This window comes from Crinia signifera, chromosome 19 (assembly GCF_055691185.1).
Source record: "Crinia signifera chromosome 19, ASM5569118v1, whole genome shotgun sequence".
NCBI lineage: Eukaryota > Metazoa > Chordata > Amphibia > Anura > Myobatrachidae > Crinia > Crinia signifera.
The window spans coordinates 83,035,324-83,053,872 of NC_139226.1; the positions used below are offsets into that span (position 1 = coordinate 83,035,324).

The 18,549-nt window shown below is 51.9% G+C and overlaps 2 protein-coding genes across 3 annotated transcripts in view; one reads left to right on the forward strand and one right to left on the reverse strand.

Annotated features, from left to right (window-relative positions):
- Nucleotides 1-13,892, reverse strand: part of LOC146041574 (uncharacterized) — a 45,161-nt gene extending 31,269 nt beyond the window's left edge. The window contains exon 1 of the mRNA XM_083161525.1: nucleotides 13,817-13,892. Within this exon, the coding sequence (XP_083017651.1) occupies nucleotides 13,817-13,832 (16 nt within the window). The 5' untranslated portion in view covers nucleotides 13,833-13,892. The remainder of the gene's footprint in view (nucleotides 1-13,816) is intronic.
- Nucleotides 6,344-18,549, forward strand: part of LOC146041881 (surfactant protein C-like) — a 51,565-nt gene continuing 39,359 nt past the window's right edge. Inside the window, exon 1 of one of the 2 annotated variants that reach the window (XM_083161741.1) lies at nucleotides 6,344-6,411. The gene's annotated coding sequence lies outside the window, so the exon portion shown is untranslated. Of the gene's footprint in view, nucleotides 6,412-11,786; nucleotides 12,008-18,549 lie in introns of those variants that run through there. The other variant, XM_083161742.1, reaches the window with a different exon arrangement.

Below are 18,549 nucleotides of genomic sequence, written 5' to 3' on the forward strand. Positions count from 1 at the left end.
GGCAAACTTAATGAGAACATGCTGGCACAGACCCAAGCTATTAATGGGCAAACAACTGCGTTGACGTCCCTACAAAGTCAGTTAAGCCTAAGTGCAAGCAATTTGTTAGGTCAACAAACAACCACATCTACTGAAAGTAGCAGCTTGTCCTCCACACCCATGAGTGGGTCACCCACTACTCCCCCCCCCCCCCCCCCCCGGTGTAGTGTACGTACTAGGGGTGGGTCTGGGTCTAATGTAAAGGGTAAAGGGTGGCATTTCCCATCTCAGGCCAAAAATGTATAAGGCTACAAATTGTGGATTGTTCTGTTAATTGACATGCATCCGGTTTCCTAATGGTAATGTCATATTGCACTATTTTGTTCTATTTGCATAAACAAATCTGTTTTCAGCAAGTAAAATATTTTGGTACTTGTGAGTTATCCGGGCTGCCGATTTCTAAATCGGGTCGGATCGGGCACATCGCATCGGATGCGATGCGATGCGATGCGATGACCCGATTTTTCCATAGGAATCAATGTTAAAATGGACTGAGTCCATTTTAACATGGAATTCAATGGGAAAAAGGGGTCCTTTTCATACCCCTACTATCCAAGTGGGCATGGAGTTGGATATAAACCTGTGGCGAGCGTAGCGAGCCACCGAGCCCGAAGCGTGGCGAGCGTAGCGAGCCCCGCGAGGGGACACAGAATACCGTCCCCTCGCGGGGCTCGCTTCGCTCGCCACGCTTCGGGCTCGGTGGCTCGCTACGCTCGCCACAGGTTTATATCCAACTCCATGCCCACTTGGATAGTAGGGGTATGAAAAGGACCCCTTTTTCCCATTGAATTCCATGTTAAAATGGACTCAGTCCATTTTAACATTGATTCCTATGGAAAAATCGGGTCATCGCATCCGATGATCGCATGCGATGCGATATCGCATCGCATCGCATCTGATTGTATGCCTTAACTTAAGGCATACAATAAAAAAATCGGTAGCCCAGATAACTCACAAGTACCAATATTTTTGCTACCTGCAACCTTGGTGTCATTCTCTTTAATAATGAAGCCATACTTTGATTTGTGTTTGCATCATGCAATAGTACCTTCAAAGGTTGAGTTTGCCTTACACAGAGAATAATGTGATTTCATTTAGGCCTATTACACACGTTTCAAAGGGTCCACCATTTACCATTGCAGCGTATAAGTACCATGTAATTTAAACAACACATGACAATCCCCTCATCACAGGGCTCCATGGTGACTCCACCCCTTGCACCTGCATTGTGTACCTTTAGCAATGCTTTATACACATCACCCATGTTAGGATTACTTACATTGAAAGGTCCTAGGTACCAGCTTGTATCAAGGAAAGGACCAAGCAGGTATGGCAGACCTTCCAGGGGGTGTGCATTAGTCCCCAAATGGCCCTGTGTAATGTTTTAAAAAACAGTGAGTTGTTTTGTAAGGTACACCATGTCAGGGTGATATGGGTTATTCATTAATATCAATGTTTGCAAGCTAAATTATCTGTAAAATGCTGCCATATCATCTCTGAACGATCCACATTCCCCCTCCGCGTACTCCTAACTACCACATGTTGTGTAGCTTCAGCTTCCTGCACGACTGCTGCATTGCCAACATCAACATCATTTGGTTGACCCAGAGCAATGTTATGTAACATGCAGCAAGCCTGGACGATCAGTACTACTTTGGTAGGGTGATAAAGCAGTGTACCTGCTGACATGTTACATCTGCCCCCCCTGCAGTGCACATGGTTTCGTCCATTTTCCAAACAAATTTGTACTGCAATCAGATCTGAATAAGGGCCATGGTGTGGTCCTGGAAGTGGTCCCAGAGAGCTGAGTGACACAGGATGTAGGCATCATGGCAGTTCCCGGGGTAGCCTGCAACCACAATGAGAATTTTAAGGTTGGCATCGCATACCACCTGAACAATGAGGGAGTGGCGGCCTCAGCGATTAACATATACATGCTCCCTCACGTGCGGAGCCCGTATCCCAATGTGGGTGCAGTCTATGGCTCCCAGCACATTTGGGAATGCTGAGAGCTGATAGAATGCCAGCTTCAGGTCCTGCCACTCGGACTCACAACGTGGGAATGTGATATATGTGCGCCACAGCTTCTTTAAAGCATTTAACACCTGAGAAAAATGTTTAGAGAAAGTGGCTTATGACACTCCCAACGACCATGAGCTCACAGACTGGGATGAACCTGTGGCCAAGAAGTAGAGGGCACACATTAATTTCTGCAGCCCAGACACTGCATAGTTGGCACCCCCAAAAGGGTCTAAATCATCTTTCACCTGCTCATATAAGTTCAATAGGTTATTGCGGTTCAGCCTAAACATCTCCACAACCTGTTGATCTGAGAGGGAGTCCAGGTACACTCTAGCACGGTACCTACGAGAAGCACAAAGTGGTCTGGGTACCTGGATCTGGTGGGCAGCATAATCCCTCCTCCTGCGTAGCTCCTCCAAACGTCCCAGCTCACACACTAGCAGCTCCACTCCACTCTGCAGAAACTCCATCACAAACACCCTCACAGGTGTCCATAATCTTGTGGGGGTATATGTAGGGGAGTTCATGATTGCAATGTGAACCACCTGGGATGGTTTTAACCATTTATGAGTCTTTTGCCACTTTTTTAATCTGAAATCGCACGCCTCTACCTTGTCTGTTTTTTCCCCGATAACAATTCGCATTTTGATGGCGATTTCCAAAATCGCCACCCATTAAATTTGCAAATTAAATACTTTTCAATGCGAAAACATCTGGATGCGATAAAAAATGCAATATGAATTCGCATTTCCAACATGTGCGAATTAGACACCAAAACATGCGATTTAAGCTGGAAATCGATACCTACTAAATTGGGGATTTCTAAAAAACAGACGATTTCGCCATTTTCACGCCACAAAATCGCCAAAAAACGGAAGACGCAACCTATTAAATATCACCCAGTGCATCTATTATCATTTGCTACCAGATACAAGGCAGATGTATTAAGCCTGCTGAAGTGATAAAGTGGAAGGTGATAATGGACCAGCCAATCAGCTCCCAACTGTCATATTTCAAACCCAGCCTCTAACTTGGCAGTTAGGGGCTATATGGGTGCTTTATTATCACCGGGACACTTGATCACTTCTCATGGCTTAATACATCTGCTCCTGTAGGTCTGCAGGATACATAATAATTTATGAAGGGGTTATATGACTCACTGGAAGGTCCATGCTGAGCTGCTCAGAGCCCTTCTGCTCCCTCGCTGTGAACTGTTGGAGAGGTCTGGCACTACCTGGGGTATTTATGGAGATACCAATGATGTCTACCCCCACCTTAGGGAGTTGTGTGCAGGATGGGGACGGGGCGGAATACCGAAGTACAGACTAACAACAGATATATTATATCTAAAGGCCCATACACAATTGGCGACTTTGAGCTGAAAGTCGCTCAAATCAACATCGCAGGGAAAGCTGTTCATCTGCTGGTTATACCAGCAGATGAGCAGCTTTCTGGATGGCTTTGCATAGCTCTGCACTATGCAACGCCGTCCTCACCCCCTCCGTGGGCGCCGGGCAGGGGGAAAGACGCTAAGTGTGTTTGCACTGAGCGGCTTTCCCCCCAGCGATGATTAACATCATCGCTGTCCATACACGCTGGGCATAGTCGCCTTGTGTGCATGGACCTTTAGGTTAAGAACACCAAACATCAACAAGTATTGGAGGGATTAATATATAACAATAGATTAACAATTAACAATCTATTAAACAATAGATTAACGACCCGTTACTTAATACTTGTTTAACTTAGAAAGAGGTGCAGGCAACTATACAAAATTAGGATAAATAAATCTACAGGGCCAGATGGCTTACACCAAGTGGTGATTTTTACCTAGAGCCAGACTGGAATGGAATACAACTAGAACTGGACTGGAGTAGAAGTTGTCTGTGGCTGGACTGATACCAGAATAGTAGTCCCCAGGGCTGGATTAAGGAGTCAGGCCATAGGCGCCGATTCTGTGGGTGCTCAAGGGCTTGAGCACCCACGGAAATTCATGAGCACCCACTGCCCGCTGCTGGGTCGCCGTAGGTAGACTGCAGGCTCCAGCAGTGCTGAATCAAATCATACCCACGCCGCGGCCGTTCTACTGTACTTCCGCTCTACTGTACTTCCGTACTCTGTCTCACGCGTCCTGCTCCGTCACGCTCACCCGGGGCCTCCTGGCGCCATCGCCAACCTCCCCCTCCCTCTCTTTTGTGCGCGATCACACATCGCGCCTGGGCCGGGCCACCTACAGTGCGAGGAGGAGGCAGGCAGCAGCTTACCTGGTCCCTGTCCCAGACCAGTCCTTGAGGCCAGCATCTAACTAAAGTAAGTGAGTCCACTCCTGTCTGGCCGGGCGTTAAATATCTGCTCACTGCAGTGCTCCTGATTGGCCGCTAGGCCGCAAGGCGGCCAATAGCGGCATTCGGGAGGCGGAGCCGCACGATGTACACAGAGTACCGTGCGGCTCAGCTGTTCGTCTGGTTCGGCTTGTCGGTTAGTTTTTTGCAAAGACCCCCTGGACTATGTTGCCTTGGGACAGGTGAGTATGGTTTCCTTCCACAGCTTCCACAGTTTAATACTGTGGAACTACAAGTGCCAGCGGGCCCTTTAATGCCCCGCAGGCTGGGACTTGTGGTTCTCCAAGTCCCAGCTTGCGGGGGAGGCTTGCTGGGACTCATAGTTCCCCAGTATTAGACAATATTATTCTTGTTTATTGTTTATTCTTTTTTTTACACTTTAATCAGCCCGGTGACCACAGCCCAGGGTCACCGGGGACAGCACCAGGCTTCAGCCTGGTCAGGTAAGTCCTGGAGGGGGGGGGGGGGCCTTCATTGGGGGGGTCCCCACTCCCCCAGGGCCCCTGGCCAGGCTGACCGGTCAGGGGGTTAATGTTTTGGCTGCGGGACCTTATATCATAAGTGTCCCCCGGCTGTGACATTACCCTGCTGGCTGGTTTGGCCTGGGGCTGGTTCTTAAAATACGGGGGACCCCTACTCATTTTGTCCCCCGTATTTTGGGAACCAGCCCCGGACCTGGAGCCTGGGGCTGGTTGTTGGGTTCCCTGATTTTTAATTACCGGCCCCGGCTCTTTCAGCCTGGTGCTGGTTACAGCTGTGGGGGGGACCCCACGCTGTTTTTAAAAAAAAAATTATTGAATTTTTCTATTTTTTTTACACTAAAGCCTGCACGGATCTGACTGATCTGTGCAGGCTTAAAGCAAATACGACAGGAACATCAAGGTGTATTTTCCTGTCGTATTTTGGTGCCTGTTTTACACCAATTAGCAGCCGTATTATCAATACGGCTGCTTAGTACATCAGGAACCACCATTCTTTTGAATGGTGATTCCTGTCGTATTCTATCGATGGTGTAGACATTCATATTTGTAAATACAAATACGAATGTCCCATCATAAGGAATACGAATTGTTGTATTTACGGGATTGTAAATCCCGAAAATACAAATGTGTAAAAAATAGGTGTATTTCTGCCTACAAATACACCTATTTTTTACGAATCCATTTTGGTAAATTTCCCCCTGTGTGTCATCTGCTGGCTGCTGCGGATGATTCAGGATTGCCAGGCTGTGTGTGGCCTGGTGTAAAGGGCCTGGGGGTCAGTGTGGCCTGGTTTGATGGGGGACAGTGTGGCCTGGTGTGATGGGGGACAGTGTGGGCTGGCCGCTGGTGTGATGGGGGCCAATGTGGGCTGGTCTGATGGGGGCCAATGTGGGCTGGTGTGATGGGCAGGGGCGTAGCTAGGGTGGAGCACTAGCTCCAGGCGCCGACATATCACCTGGCGCCGGAGCTGTGCTCTCTGCCGCCGGCTCCCCTGCTCCCCGCTTTGCCCGGTGTCAGAGCCTCCTGCTACAGCGCCACCCCCCGCTGTTCTGAAATGCTCCTCCTACGCAGTGGCGTAGCCACCGTGAGGCAGACCCGGCGAGGGGGGGGGGGGGTGTACTGACGATACCACTGTCCCGGCTGTCTTGTCCCGGGGGGGAGGAGGAGGCACGGAGCTCGCTAGTAACACACAGCTCCCTGGTGCTGTTGTGTGCAGTGTGAGATGAACTTCCTTCTCACACTGCACACAGCAGCATCAGGGAGCTGTGTGTTACTAGCGATTATTCCCTGCCCCAACAGAGTGTGTGAGACTGTCACCGCTGGGGAGAGACAGCAGCAGATTGCAGAGGGAGGAGAGAGCTCAGCTGCCTCTCCATAACCGCACCGCAGTGCTGCTGTGTGTGAGTGTGAGACCAGCCTCCTGCAAAGCACTACTGGGAATAAGGAGGAGCTGTTTACGCGTGTGCCTGCAGGCTCCTTCATGATCTCTGCTGCAGGAGGAACCCCCATGGCAACAAGAGACATAGGTAAACTGGCTGAAGTGTCTGTTGAAGAACTAGCACTTCAATGCCATACCCTCTTACAGCCTCCCTTTACTCCAGCGTTTCCTGCCCTGTGCCCCCCTAGCCCTGCCTTCCATACCCTGTGCCCCCAAGCCCTGCCTTCCCTGCCCTGTGTCCCCCTAGCCCTGCCTTCCATACCCTGTGCCCCCTAGCCCTGCCTTCCCTGCCCTGTGCCCCCCTAGCCATGCCTTCCATACCCTGTGCCCCCTAGCCCTGCCTTCCCTGCCCTGTGCCGCCCTAGCGCAGCCTTCCCTGTGCCCTCCTAGCCCTGCCCTGTGCCCCCTAGCCAAGCCTTCCATACCATGTGCCCCCTAGCCCTGCCTTCCCTTCTCTGTGCCCCCCTAGCCCTGCCTTCCCTGCCCCCTAGCCCTGCCTTCTCTTCTCTGTGCCCCCCTAACCCTGCCTTCCCTGCCCTGTGCCCCATAGCCCTGCCTTCCCTTCTCTGTGCCCCCCTAGCCCTGCCTTCCCTGCCCCCTAGCCCTGCCTTCCCTGCCCTGTGCCCCCCTAGCCCTTTCCTCCCTTCCCTGTGCTCCCCTAGCCCTGTCTTCCCTTCCCTATGCCCCCCTAGCCCTGGTTTCCCTACCCTACCCTGTGCCCCCCTATATATATGTATATATATATATATATATATATATATGTGTGTATGTATATGTGTGTGTGTGTATATATATATATGTGTGTATATATATATATATATATATATATATATATAAACACACTGTATATACTTATATACTGCCCGCCTTATACAAATCGGGGGGGGGGGGGGGGGGGGGCAAAACATGCCCTAGCTCCGGGCACCGTGGCACCTAGCTACACCACTGGTGATGGGGGCTGGTGTGATGGGGGCCAATGTGGGCTGGTGTGATGGGGGCCAATGTGGACTGGTGTGATGGGGGCCAATGTGGGCTGGTGTCATGGGGGCCAATGTGGGCTGGTGTCATGGGGGATAGTGTGGGGCTGGTGTCATGGGGGACAATGTGGGGCGGGTGTCATGGTGATAGAGGTGTGATGGGGATAGTGGTTGTGATTGGGACAGTGTGGGGCTGGTTTGATGGGGACAGTGTGGGGCTGGTGTGAAGGAGGACAGTTTGGGGCTGGTGTAAAGGAGGGCAGTGTGGGGCTGGTGTGAAGGAGGACAGTGTGGGGCTGGTGTGAAGGAGGACAGTGTGGGACTGGTGTGAAGGAGGACAGTGTGGGGCTGGTGTGGTAAGGACAGTGTGGGGCTGGTGTGAAGGAAGACAGTGTGGGACTGGTGTCATGGGGGACAGGGTGGAGCTGGTGTGATGGGGATAGTGGTGTGATGGGGACAGTGTGGGGCTGGTGTGAAGGAGGACAGTGTGGGGCTGGTGTGAAGGAGGACAGTGTGGGGCTGGTGTGAAGGGGGCAGTGTGAGGCTGGTCTGATGGGGGACAGTGTGGAGCTGGTGTGATGGGGATAGTGGTGTGATGGGGACAGTGTGGGGCTGGTGTGAAGGAGGACAGTGTGGGGCTGGCGTGAAGGAGGACAGTGTGGGGCTGGCGTGAAGGAGGACAGTGTGGGACTGGTGTGAAGGAGGACAGTGTGGGGCTGGTGTGATGGGGACAGTGTGGGTCTGGTGTGAAGGAGGACAGTGTGGGGCTGGTGTGATGGGGGACAGTGTGGGCTGGTGTCATGGGGGCCAATGTGGGCTGGTGACATGGGGGACAGTGTGGGGCTGGTGTCATGGGGGACAGTGTGGAGCTGGTGTCATGGTGATAGTGGTGTGATGGGGATAGTGGTTGTGATTGGGACAGTGTGGGGCTGGTGTGATGAGGACAGTGTGGGGCTGGTGTGAAGGAGGACAGTTTGGGGCTGGTGTGAAGGAGGGCAGTGTGGGGCTGGTGTGAAGGAGGACAGTGTGGGACTGGTATGAAGGAGGACAGTGTGGGGCTGGTGTGATGGGGACAGTGTGGGGCTGGTGTGAAGGAGGACAGTGTGGGGCTGGTGTCATGGGGGACAGTGTGGAGCTGGTGTGATGGGGACAGTGTGGGCTGGTGTGAAGGAAGACAGTGTGGGACTGGTGTCATGGGGGACAGTGTGGGGCTGGTGTGGTGGGGACAGTGTGGGGCTGGTGTGAAGGAAGACAGTGTGGGACTGGTGTCATGGGGGACAGGGTGGAGCTGGTGTGATGGGGATAGTGGTGTGATGGGGACAGTGTGGGGCTGGTGTGAAGGAGGACAGTGTGGGGCTGGTGTGAAGGAGGACAGTGTGGGGCTGGTGTGAAGGGGGCAGTGTGAGGCTGGTCTGATGGGGGACAGTGTGGAGCTGGTGTGATGGGGATAGTGGTGTGATGGGGACAGTGTGGGGCTGGTGTGAAGGAGGACAGTGTGGGGCTGGCGTGAAGGAGGACAGTGTGGGGCTGGCGTGAAGGAGGACAGTGTGGGACTGGTGTGAAGGAGGACAGTGTGGGGCTGGTGTGATGGGGACAGTGTGGGTCTGGTGTGAAGGAGGACAGTGTGGGGCTGGTGTGATGGGGGACAGTGTGGGCTGGTGTCATGGGGGCCAATGTGGGCTGGTGACATGGGGGACAGTGTGGGGCTGGTGTCATGGGGGACAGTGTGGAGCTGGTGTCATGGTGATAGTGGTGTGATGGGGATAGTGGTTGTGATTGGGACAGTGTGGGGCTGGTGTGATGAGGACAGTGTGGGGCTGGTGTGAAGGAGGACAGTTTGGGGCTGGTGTGAAGGAGGGCAGTGTGGGGCTGGTGTGAAGGAGGACAGTGTGGGACTGGTATGAAGGAGGACAGTGTGGGGCTGGTGTGATGGGGACAGTGTGGGGCTGGTGTGAAGGAGGACAGTGTGGGGCTGGTGTCATGGGGGACAGTGTGGAGCTGGTGTGATGGGGACAGTGTGGGCTGGTGTGAAGGAAGACAGTGTGGGACTGGTGTCATGGGGGACAGGGTGGAGCTGGTGTGATAGGGACAGTGTGGGCTGGTGTGAAGGAAAACAGTGTGGGACTGGTGTCATGGGGGACAGGGTGGAGATGGTGTGATGGGGATAGTGGTGTGATGGGGACAGTGTGGGGCTGGTGTGAAGGAGGACAGTGTTGGGCTGGTGTGAAGGAGGACAGTGTGGGGCTGGTGTGAAGGGGCAGTGTGAGGCTGGTCTGATGGGGGACAGTGTGGAGCTGGTGTGATGGGGATAGTGGTGTGATGTGGACAGTGTGTGGCTGGTGTGAAGGAGGACAGTGTGGGGCTGGCATGAAGGAGGACAGGGTGGGGCTGGCGTGAAGGAGGACAGTGTGGGACTGGTGTGAAGGAGGACAGTGTGGGGCTGGTGTGATGGGGACAGTGTGGGACTGGTGTGAAGGAGGACAGTGTGGGGCTGGTGTCATGGGGGACAGTGTGGAGCTGGTGTGATGGGGACAGTGTGGGCTGGTGTGAAGGAGGACAGTGTGGGACTGGTGTCATGGGGGACAGGGTGGAGCTGGTGTCATGGGGATAGTGGTGTGATGGGGACAGTGTGGGGCTGGTGTGAAGGAGGACAGTGTGGGGCTGGTGTGAAGGGGGCAGTGTGAGGCTGCTCTGATGGGGGACAGTGTGGAGCTGGTGTGATGGGGATAGTGGTGTGATGGGGACAGTGTGGGGCTGGCGTGAAGGAGGACAGTGTGGGGCTGGCGTGAAGGAGGACAGTGTGGGGCTGGTGTGATGGGGGAAAGTGTGAGGCTGGTGTAATGTGGGACAGTGTGGGGCTGGTGTGATGGGGGACAGTGTGGGGCTGGTGTGATGGGGATAGTGGTGTGAGCATGTAGGTAAGCAGAACTTATGTAGCATAATTTGTAATAGGCAATACAGTGTTTGGCATAATACGTAATGGACATTACGGTGTGTGGCTTAATGTGTAATGAGAATTATGGTGCAAATGTTTGGCGCGCCATCGGCGTGCAATGTCCCTTTTTACGGAGCATGTTGTAAATTTTGGCTCAATTTGTGTACCATTATGTAAACTTTGGCTCAATCCATGTGGCATTATGTGAAAGGTTCAAGTATAATGGGGTCTACTATTTTGTTGCATAATTTGTAGAAGTGGCATATGGTGTGCTACAACTCACTCAAAACCACGCCCCCTTTTGAGTGGCCACACCCCCTTCTCCGGCACGCGCGCGCAATTACATTATTCACTATTGACGCCAAGGTGGGCCTGTGTACTTTAAGGGCCAGGGCCTATTTTTAATCCCATTCCCACCCTTTCTCTGCTCTCCTCCTCTCTCTCCGCTCTCTGAGCGTGCACACTGGCACAACTAACACACACACTCCCTCTATCTTGGTGCCCCCCCTGTCATTTTCTCCTGGATCCGCCCTTGCCAGCTACCGTGGTTCCAGACATAGAGCGGGATGTACTAAACAGGGGTTTTACCGCATTTTCCTATGTACCAATACCCGTCCGCCCCGTCTTCGCCTGGCAGGGTAGCCACTATAGAAGCCTTTGGGCTTCTATCGCCGCCGTCTGTGCGCCCCCCCCCCCCCCTTCCATCCTCCTTTGATCTCCTCCTCCCCCAGCAGGTGTCACAGCCGGGAGGACATCCGGCTGTAGGGGGGGGGGGGAGATGCGGGGGGACACTGGCAGCCGCTGGGATGTGACGGAGACCCCCGCAGACCACATCACAGGTATCGCGGGGGTCTCCGTCAACGCAACCCGATGCTAGCCGCATATGTTAGTACATATGCGGCAGCATCGCGGCGGCTGTCAGACGAAGGGCGGCGATGTATATAAATACATCCCTCCCATCATGTTGTAGGAGTCTGGTTGTGGCAGCGATATACCCGCCCACTGCGTAGTGGGTGGAGTCAGTAACAGGTGGTTACTGATGGTTACAGGGAATTCCCTATTGGCCTGGTCCGTGAGATCAGAAACCACCAGCTCCGGACCCGAAGGGTGTAGCCAGAGCCTAGGGCAGGCGTCTGGTCACAGTCCCTAATTACCGGAATGGATCTGGAAGCTGGAGAACACTGGAACAGGTTACCAGAATTGAAGAAGGCTGAGAATAATACTGGTATAGTCGGAGCAGGCCAAAAGGATATCCAGTATCAGGGAGCACAGCACTGGGTAAAAACTTCAACATTGTAACTGGTGAGATGGCTCAGGAAGGAAATCCCCTTTATAGCATAGAGCTGAACCTGAATGGAAGCTCTGGTCAGCTGGTCTTGAAACAGTGTCCGGATTGGCTCTGGGAAGTCACATGAGTAAAACCAAGACAGAATCAGAATGCCAGGAGGAATCGGAGCACTTTGTAAAGACACACTTTGGGTTATTCACTGAATGCTGAGAGTGCAGTGCAAAGACAGCATGGACAGACTGCCAGCTGGGAGCGAAGAGCAGAGAGACCGGTTGGTCAGGGGTAACACTGTTGAATTTAGGATTTTGCAGATTACTCACACAGGAGGCTAATCAGAAGATTCAGCAGCGAGAAGAACAGACTGCAACTTGTATGCTGAGCAAACCTCTCAGTGAACTCAGGAAAACAGTACACACTAGGGACTGGTAAGGTGGGCTAAACCCAGTGTGAAGGATACTCTTGGAATGCAGGACTGGTGGCAGAGGTAAGTTACAAAGCAATAGGAATTGTGTCAGTATTATGACAGGCCAACTCTAATAATACAATATGAAGAGGTTGTACGGATGTGTCCGGGTGTCTCCTACTATATTGTTGATGGGTATAGCAGCTTACTGTAGTAGGTCCGCAACTACACATGGCATGCTGTGCTCATTAGAATTGCTGTTGGGTTTCATTACAGATGTAAGAGGACACATCAATGGAGCGTGCTATTACGGGGGCATAGGGAGGACTGCCCCAGTGGAACGGGAGCTCCAGGAGCCGAGGAGGTAAAAGGGCGTACTGCTGGACCTTCGGCTCCCTCCTACACTGCGCCTTAGGACAGGAGCCAGCAGGCAGTGGCAGCCCAAGTGACAGTGCTGCTGGGGTGCAGAGTCTCTGTCTGCATTGACAGAGACCCTGCACCCCTCCAGAATTTGCCAAGAGGTCCTATTGGACCTCTAGCATCTGTCTCCTCCTGATGGCAATGAGCATGTAGGGTGGTAAGTCCTACTAGGGGCATTATTTTTAAGCAGCACTAGTGTGGGGCATTATATGTGTAATTGTTATGATACCCAGGGATTATAAACACAAGATCTGTCTGGCAAGACTGTGGTTGGTAGATACCAGTCTGTGCAGTACCACTGTGACCAAGGTGGTACCTGAGCCTACCCTGACTCTGTTACCACTCCCTGAAGTCGGTTAGCACCTGCAGGTTAATGTCTTTGCCTATAATAGCTGCCTTTCCAGGGTGAATTAGGTCCAACCCATATTTGGATGCCACCAGGTTTTGCAAGGTACTGACAAGGTACTAAGAAATTATGTATAGTAGTTGGGAAGGGAAAGTGGGGAGGTGAGAGTAAAACCGCACCGATTGGTGGTAGATGTCCACTCTAGTATGTGTTAGATTTGAGGTTAGTGGGTAGGTCTGTGATAACTGACAATTAGCCTTAGTTTAAGGTGTATAGGTCCTGTGCAGTATCGAGGAAATTGGCCTCTGACTGTCAGTGGTGCACCCCGGAGTATAAATATAGTATTTATGGGTTTCCAAGGGAGGAAGAGAGAAAAAGAACTCTGGGTGGGGGCACCCTTGAATCACAGACCAATATATGCAAAAATCTGCAGTATTTAAAATGTATAATCTTTATTGGTATGCTCTAAAATAATGGTGTACTGTACCTGGTCCTTAAAATTAAAATGTAAGCGCTTTGAAAATATATGGAACAATTGAAAGGCTGGTATTGCCTTATGTTGGCGGCAAAGGGGGGCAGCTTGTCAGAGTGTGATTCTCATATAGCCCAATTCATACTAATATCGAGGTAGTGATGGTGATGGGAATTAATCATAGGTCACGTATTTTTTTTAAAACTTGATTAAGACAAGTGCCTGAGATAATCAGGAGACAGGGGCGTCCTAACTGATTGTGCTCTTGTATACCTAAATGGAGCTGCCATCAAACAGATCCTAGGCTGCCTAGGATCTGTTTGATGGCAGCTAGGCTAGGCATGTGTCTATATAACCACTGCTGAGATTGCTATTTGACTGTGGGTATAAGCATCAATGTACAGTAGTACAGCGTGATATAAGAAAGTTGCTAGTAAACAAGATACAATGTCGCTGGTAGATACAATATGTACTGTATCCGCTGGATGAGTCCAGCGGTTACCTCACTATCGGCTTCAGATGCCGGGTTCCTGTGGGTGCGTGCTGGCGTCCCCGCTGGAGCCTATCCTTGCCTGAGATGCCCGGTCACGTGGTGCATTGTTAGGAGGTATGCATTATAAATATTTATATATAAAACAATAGCAGCAAGTACCTGACCCCGATGTCATGGTTGCTACAGAAGTTTTTCGATCTGTGCAGGCAGATCCCTGCCCCTACTGCTGGGGGAGTCCTGCGTGCGAATTGCGGCAAAATGCAGAAAGTGGGTGGAGCCTAATTGGGAAAGGGGCGGAGCTATGATCATGATGCCCGATCAATAAAAAAAAAACAGAAAGTTTGCTCCATCAGGGTGGTTTCTGGGTACTCGGAAACCCCCCTGCGTGCAACACTCACAGACTGGAAACAAAATACACACTTGCAGAGACTGGATTCAGAAACCAGGGGCTGGCAACGAGGCATCAGGAAGCTAATACTGGTGAGGATGGGCTCACAGGAAGCTACTTATATATGAGAGTCCACCATCCACTGCAGCAAATGCCTAATTAATTAAGTAAAGACTGCTACTATGCTGCAGCAAAAGCCTCAGTCTCTTAGTAACCCTGCAGCTCCTGACAGTAAGCAGCACTAGTGGGGGCATTATGTAAGTGTAGGAATATGGTGCCCCCACCTGGTGGCGCTGCCGCCTGCAGCCAGGGCCAGTGTACTCGTACAGTCACTGGCCCTGCTGCTGGTGGGGGCCTGCTTCCTTACCTGGTGTGGCACGACGCCACCCCATGCAGCTGGAGGCAGGCCCTCCAATGATGGCTGGTGTGGAGGCAGCGTTGAGGCTTCACCGCTGCTCCACGCAGACAATGGCGCATTGCGGCCATTTGAATATGGCGCCAAAGGAGAGCCAATCACGGCTCCCGCTCTGGCACCCAATCAGAGGAGGCAGCAGCGAGCCAATCCCGGCTTGCCACGTCATAGCTCCGCCCCCGGACACTGGTTTCGCCTAACCAGTGCCGGGAGGGAGAGAGGAGTTTGGCGGCCGGGACAGAGGAAGAAGGAGCAAGCAGGGACAGAAAGCAGTAGCTGTCGGAAGCCCCGGAAGGCGGCAGCTGTGTGCGCAGGACTGCTACACGCTGCCGCCCGCCGGGAAATATAGAGTGCCGGGGACTGTTGGCGAGGAGGCTGGAAGCCCGGGGGTGGTGGGAGACATCCCACCTCCGGCTTAGACGACCCCGCACGTGTAGCTGGACCAGGCTACAGGACGGGTAAGTCCACACATGTGGTCCTCCCTAGACCACCAGGTGTTCGGGCAGTAGGCCCGTGGGCCCAATTCAGGCACTAGGCCTGTCGTGCAGTTGTCGGGCTGTAGGCCCGTGGGGCATTAGGGTTTGCGTTGGGCATGAGGCCCCTTTTGTGATTCGGCATTAGGCCCCTTTTGGGTATTTTGGGCCTTAGGCCCTGAAGTTTGTGCTGCTGGGCATCAGGCCCATTTGCTGCTGGGCATTAGGCCCTTGTTGTGTACGAGGCCGAGACCTTCCTAGGTCTGAGGCCTCTCAGTAGGAGTAACAGGCCTGCGGCAGCAGGCCGTAAGTTCAGGTATCGCCACAGGGATGACTGTGGTATGGCTGGGAGCAACTAGAGGGAAGTAAGCCATCCCTAGTGTGCTGGTGCAATGTTATCTGGTTACATTGTACTGTTTTACTTGCCACTGTGCATTGTATGCTGTATGTTGGTTCATGCAATTGAGTCACTGTGCAGATTGTGTTCTCCGCAGGTTGTGCGACGCTAGGTTGCGGGTTAGGCGACGCTAGGTTGCGCGGGCGTAGGACGCCAGGTTGCGTAACGCTAGGCTTTGGCATCTAAGGATCCAGCGCTAGGTTGCAGGTTGCGCAGACGTTGGCCGCCCGGTTGCGTGACGCAATATTTTATTCCGTATCAGAAGATCTGGCGCTAGGTCGCAGGTTACATAAGACGGCTTCAGGCCGCAGGTTTCGTGGGCGTTAAGCTGCAGGTACGTTTGTGTATTGCCCTGCCCTAGGGAGCAGGAATGTTACGTGTGTTCATTTTCAGGTGCCGGTACCAGCATCCTCAGCAAGTCGGAGGACCGGTAGACAGCTGGTGAGTATAGTCTGTGGTTCATCTGTTGTGTGTGCTCCTTCCCCTCCCCAGAGCGTTTCCCTCCCCAAGTTACACCCGCCGTGTTCCACAAGTGGGTGTAACCAGCCTGAGGCCATTAGTGCCTGTGATGACCATCCCCTTCCCCCCATAGTGGGATTCTCCTTCCCCCCATTTCTCCTACAGGTGCTGTTGCATCGGAAGCCAGTGGGGCCAGAGGAAAGTACCGGGACCATCGCCGCCCCGAAGGTGAGAGAAGGAGCGCAGCAAGGTGAGTACGCGCAACGAGTGGCGCAGACCACGCCCTCGTGCCTCTTACATTTGCAGCACTACAGGGGGCATTATGTGTATAAGCAGCACTACAAGGAGCATTATGTGCGTATGTGGAACTACAGGAGGCATTGTATGTGTAAGCAGCACTAGTGGGGGCATTATGTGTGTAAGCAGCACTAGTGGGGGCATTAAGTGCGTAAGCAGCACCAGGGGGGGCATGTTCCCCTCCTGTCAATTTTGTAGCTGAGGATCAGGGCTTTCCATCGAGCCCAGCCCCGTGTCTCTAGAAGCCCCCCCTCCCCCGGGAACCGGAGATATCACCTGGCAAAGCTGTAATGTTTTTTCCCCATAGGATAATATGGGACCCGTCAATTCCGACCCCCACCCGGTTCTGACGGCTTGTCTGTGGTTGATCTCATTCCATTCCAAATCGATGGGCCTTCAATATGATACCAGGCTGGTCCATATCGGTCATTTGGTTCCAGAGATATTGCGTATAAACTGATTTTTTTATTTTTGAAATGTAATTTCATGGCTGTTCATGTTCTTTGAGGGCAGATTACTCTGGAACCAAACATTCCAGTTTCACTGGACCAAAATAATTCAAAGCCCACTCAAAAGTTCTTCAATCTGATACTTGTCTCATGTATATGGGTCAGTTGGTTCCGAAGATATAGCCGGTCAAATGAGATAACTGGTTAAAGGGGGGAGGGGTCGTTTTCTCTCCCCCTCACACCAGAAAAAGTAGGGACTAGGCTGGTGTAAAAGGGGCCAACCTGGGAATGCATTTTCTGGTGTGAAAGGGGTATTATTTCAAATAGCCGGGGCCAGCAGTGCTCTGAATACAGCCAGGCTCTGCCACTGTCAGTGGCTATCACTTCAGCCTGGCAGCGGCTGTCCCCCATTTACCGTGAGCATGTATTACCCCTTGGCACTAAGCATGTAATCCCACATGGGAACGAGCATGGAACCTCTGGCAAAGAGTATGGAACCCTTGGCAATGAGCATGTAGATAAGTAGCACTTATGTAGCATAATTTTTAATAGGCATTATGGTGTTTGGCATAATACATAATGGCGTGTAACTTAACGTCTAATGGACATTATGGTGTAAATGTTTAATGCGCACCTTTGGTGGACAATGTCCCTGTTTATGAAGCGTATTGTGAATTTTGGCTTAATCTGTGTGGCATTATGTGAATTCTGGCTCAATCCGTGTGGCATTATGTGAATTTTGGCTCAATCCATGTGGCATTATGTGAATTTTGTCTCAATCCATTTGGCATTATGTGAATTTTGTCTCAATCCGTGTGTGATTATGTGAATTTTGTCTCAATCCGTGTGGCATTATTTGAATTTTTACACAATCCATGTGGCATTATTTGAATTTTGGCTCAATCCATGTGGCATTATGTGAATTTTGGCATCATCTGTAAGGGGCAAGTATAATGAGGTCTAGTATTTTATTGCATAATGTGTAGAAGTTGTATATGGTGTTGTACACTACACTCAAGGACACGCCCCCTATTGAGTGGCCACACTCCCTTTTCCGGAGCGCGCCTTTGGCGCGTGCACAACTACATCCTTCACTTTTGTCGCCATGGTGGGCCTGGGTACTTTAAATGCCAGGGCCTATTTTTAATCCCATTCCCACCCTCTCTCTGCCGCTCTCTTAGCATGTACACTCGCACCACTAACAATGCCCCTCCCCCACCTAAACCCTCTTTTATCATGGTGCCCCCCCTGTCATTTTATCCTGGATCCACCCCTGAAGGAGCATTATATGTGTATGTGGAACTACAGGGGGCATTGTATGTGTAAGCAGCACTAGTGTTTGGCATTATGTGTATAAGCAGCACTAGTGGGGGTATTATGTGTGCAAGCAGCTCTAGTGGGGGGCATTATATGTGTAAGCGGCACTACAGGGGGCATTATATGTTAGTGACACTAAAATGCCATGGGGGGGGGGGGGGGGGTTGCAAAATTTATAATTACACTAAGGTGTGTATAACGTTACCCAGAAGTGCTGGGAATGCTGGTACCGCCAGAAGCAGATGCAGAAAGCTGCATCTTTTGCCATGATAACTCTGGCAAAGAGTACTTAGAAGCCTTACTGTGAAGCATCATTTGTAAGGGGCATTTTTGTGTGTGGGACATAAAATGGTGTCGGCGGCATAACTGTGTGTGGTATAATATATAACAGGCATTACAGTGTGTAGCATAAGGTGTAATGGGCAGGGGTTAAAGTGAGCTGTCAGTTCCATTTTGGAGGCGGAACAGTTTCGCCTCCATCCGCTCACCCTGTCCCGATGTCTATCCCTGCCTACCCTGGTGGTCTCTATCAGAACACTGCAGGTCCATCCGTGTGATGCAAAGAATTCCCAGGGCAAAAAACCAAGGGAAAAAAATCAGGCGCTTGACAGGATATGTTTTTCGGGGTGTTAGCTGCTGCTCAATGGGGGGATAGTCAGTCCCCACCGCAAGAAGACACAAAGACCAGTCACGCCGAAGC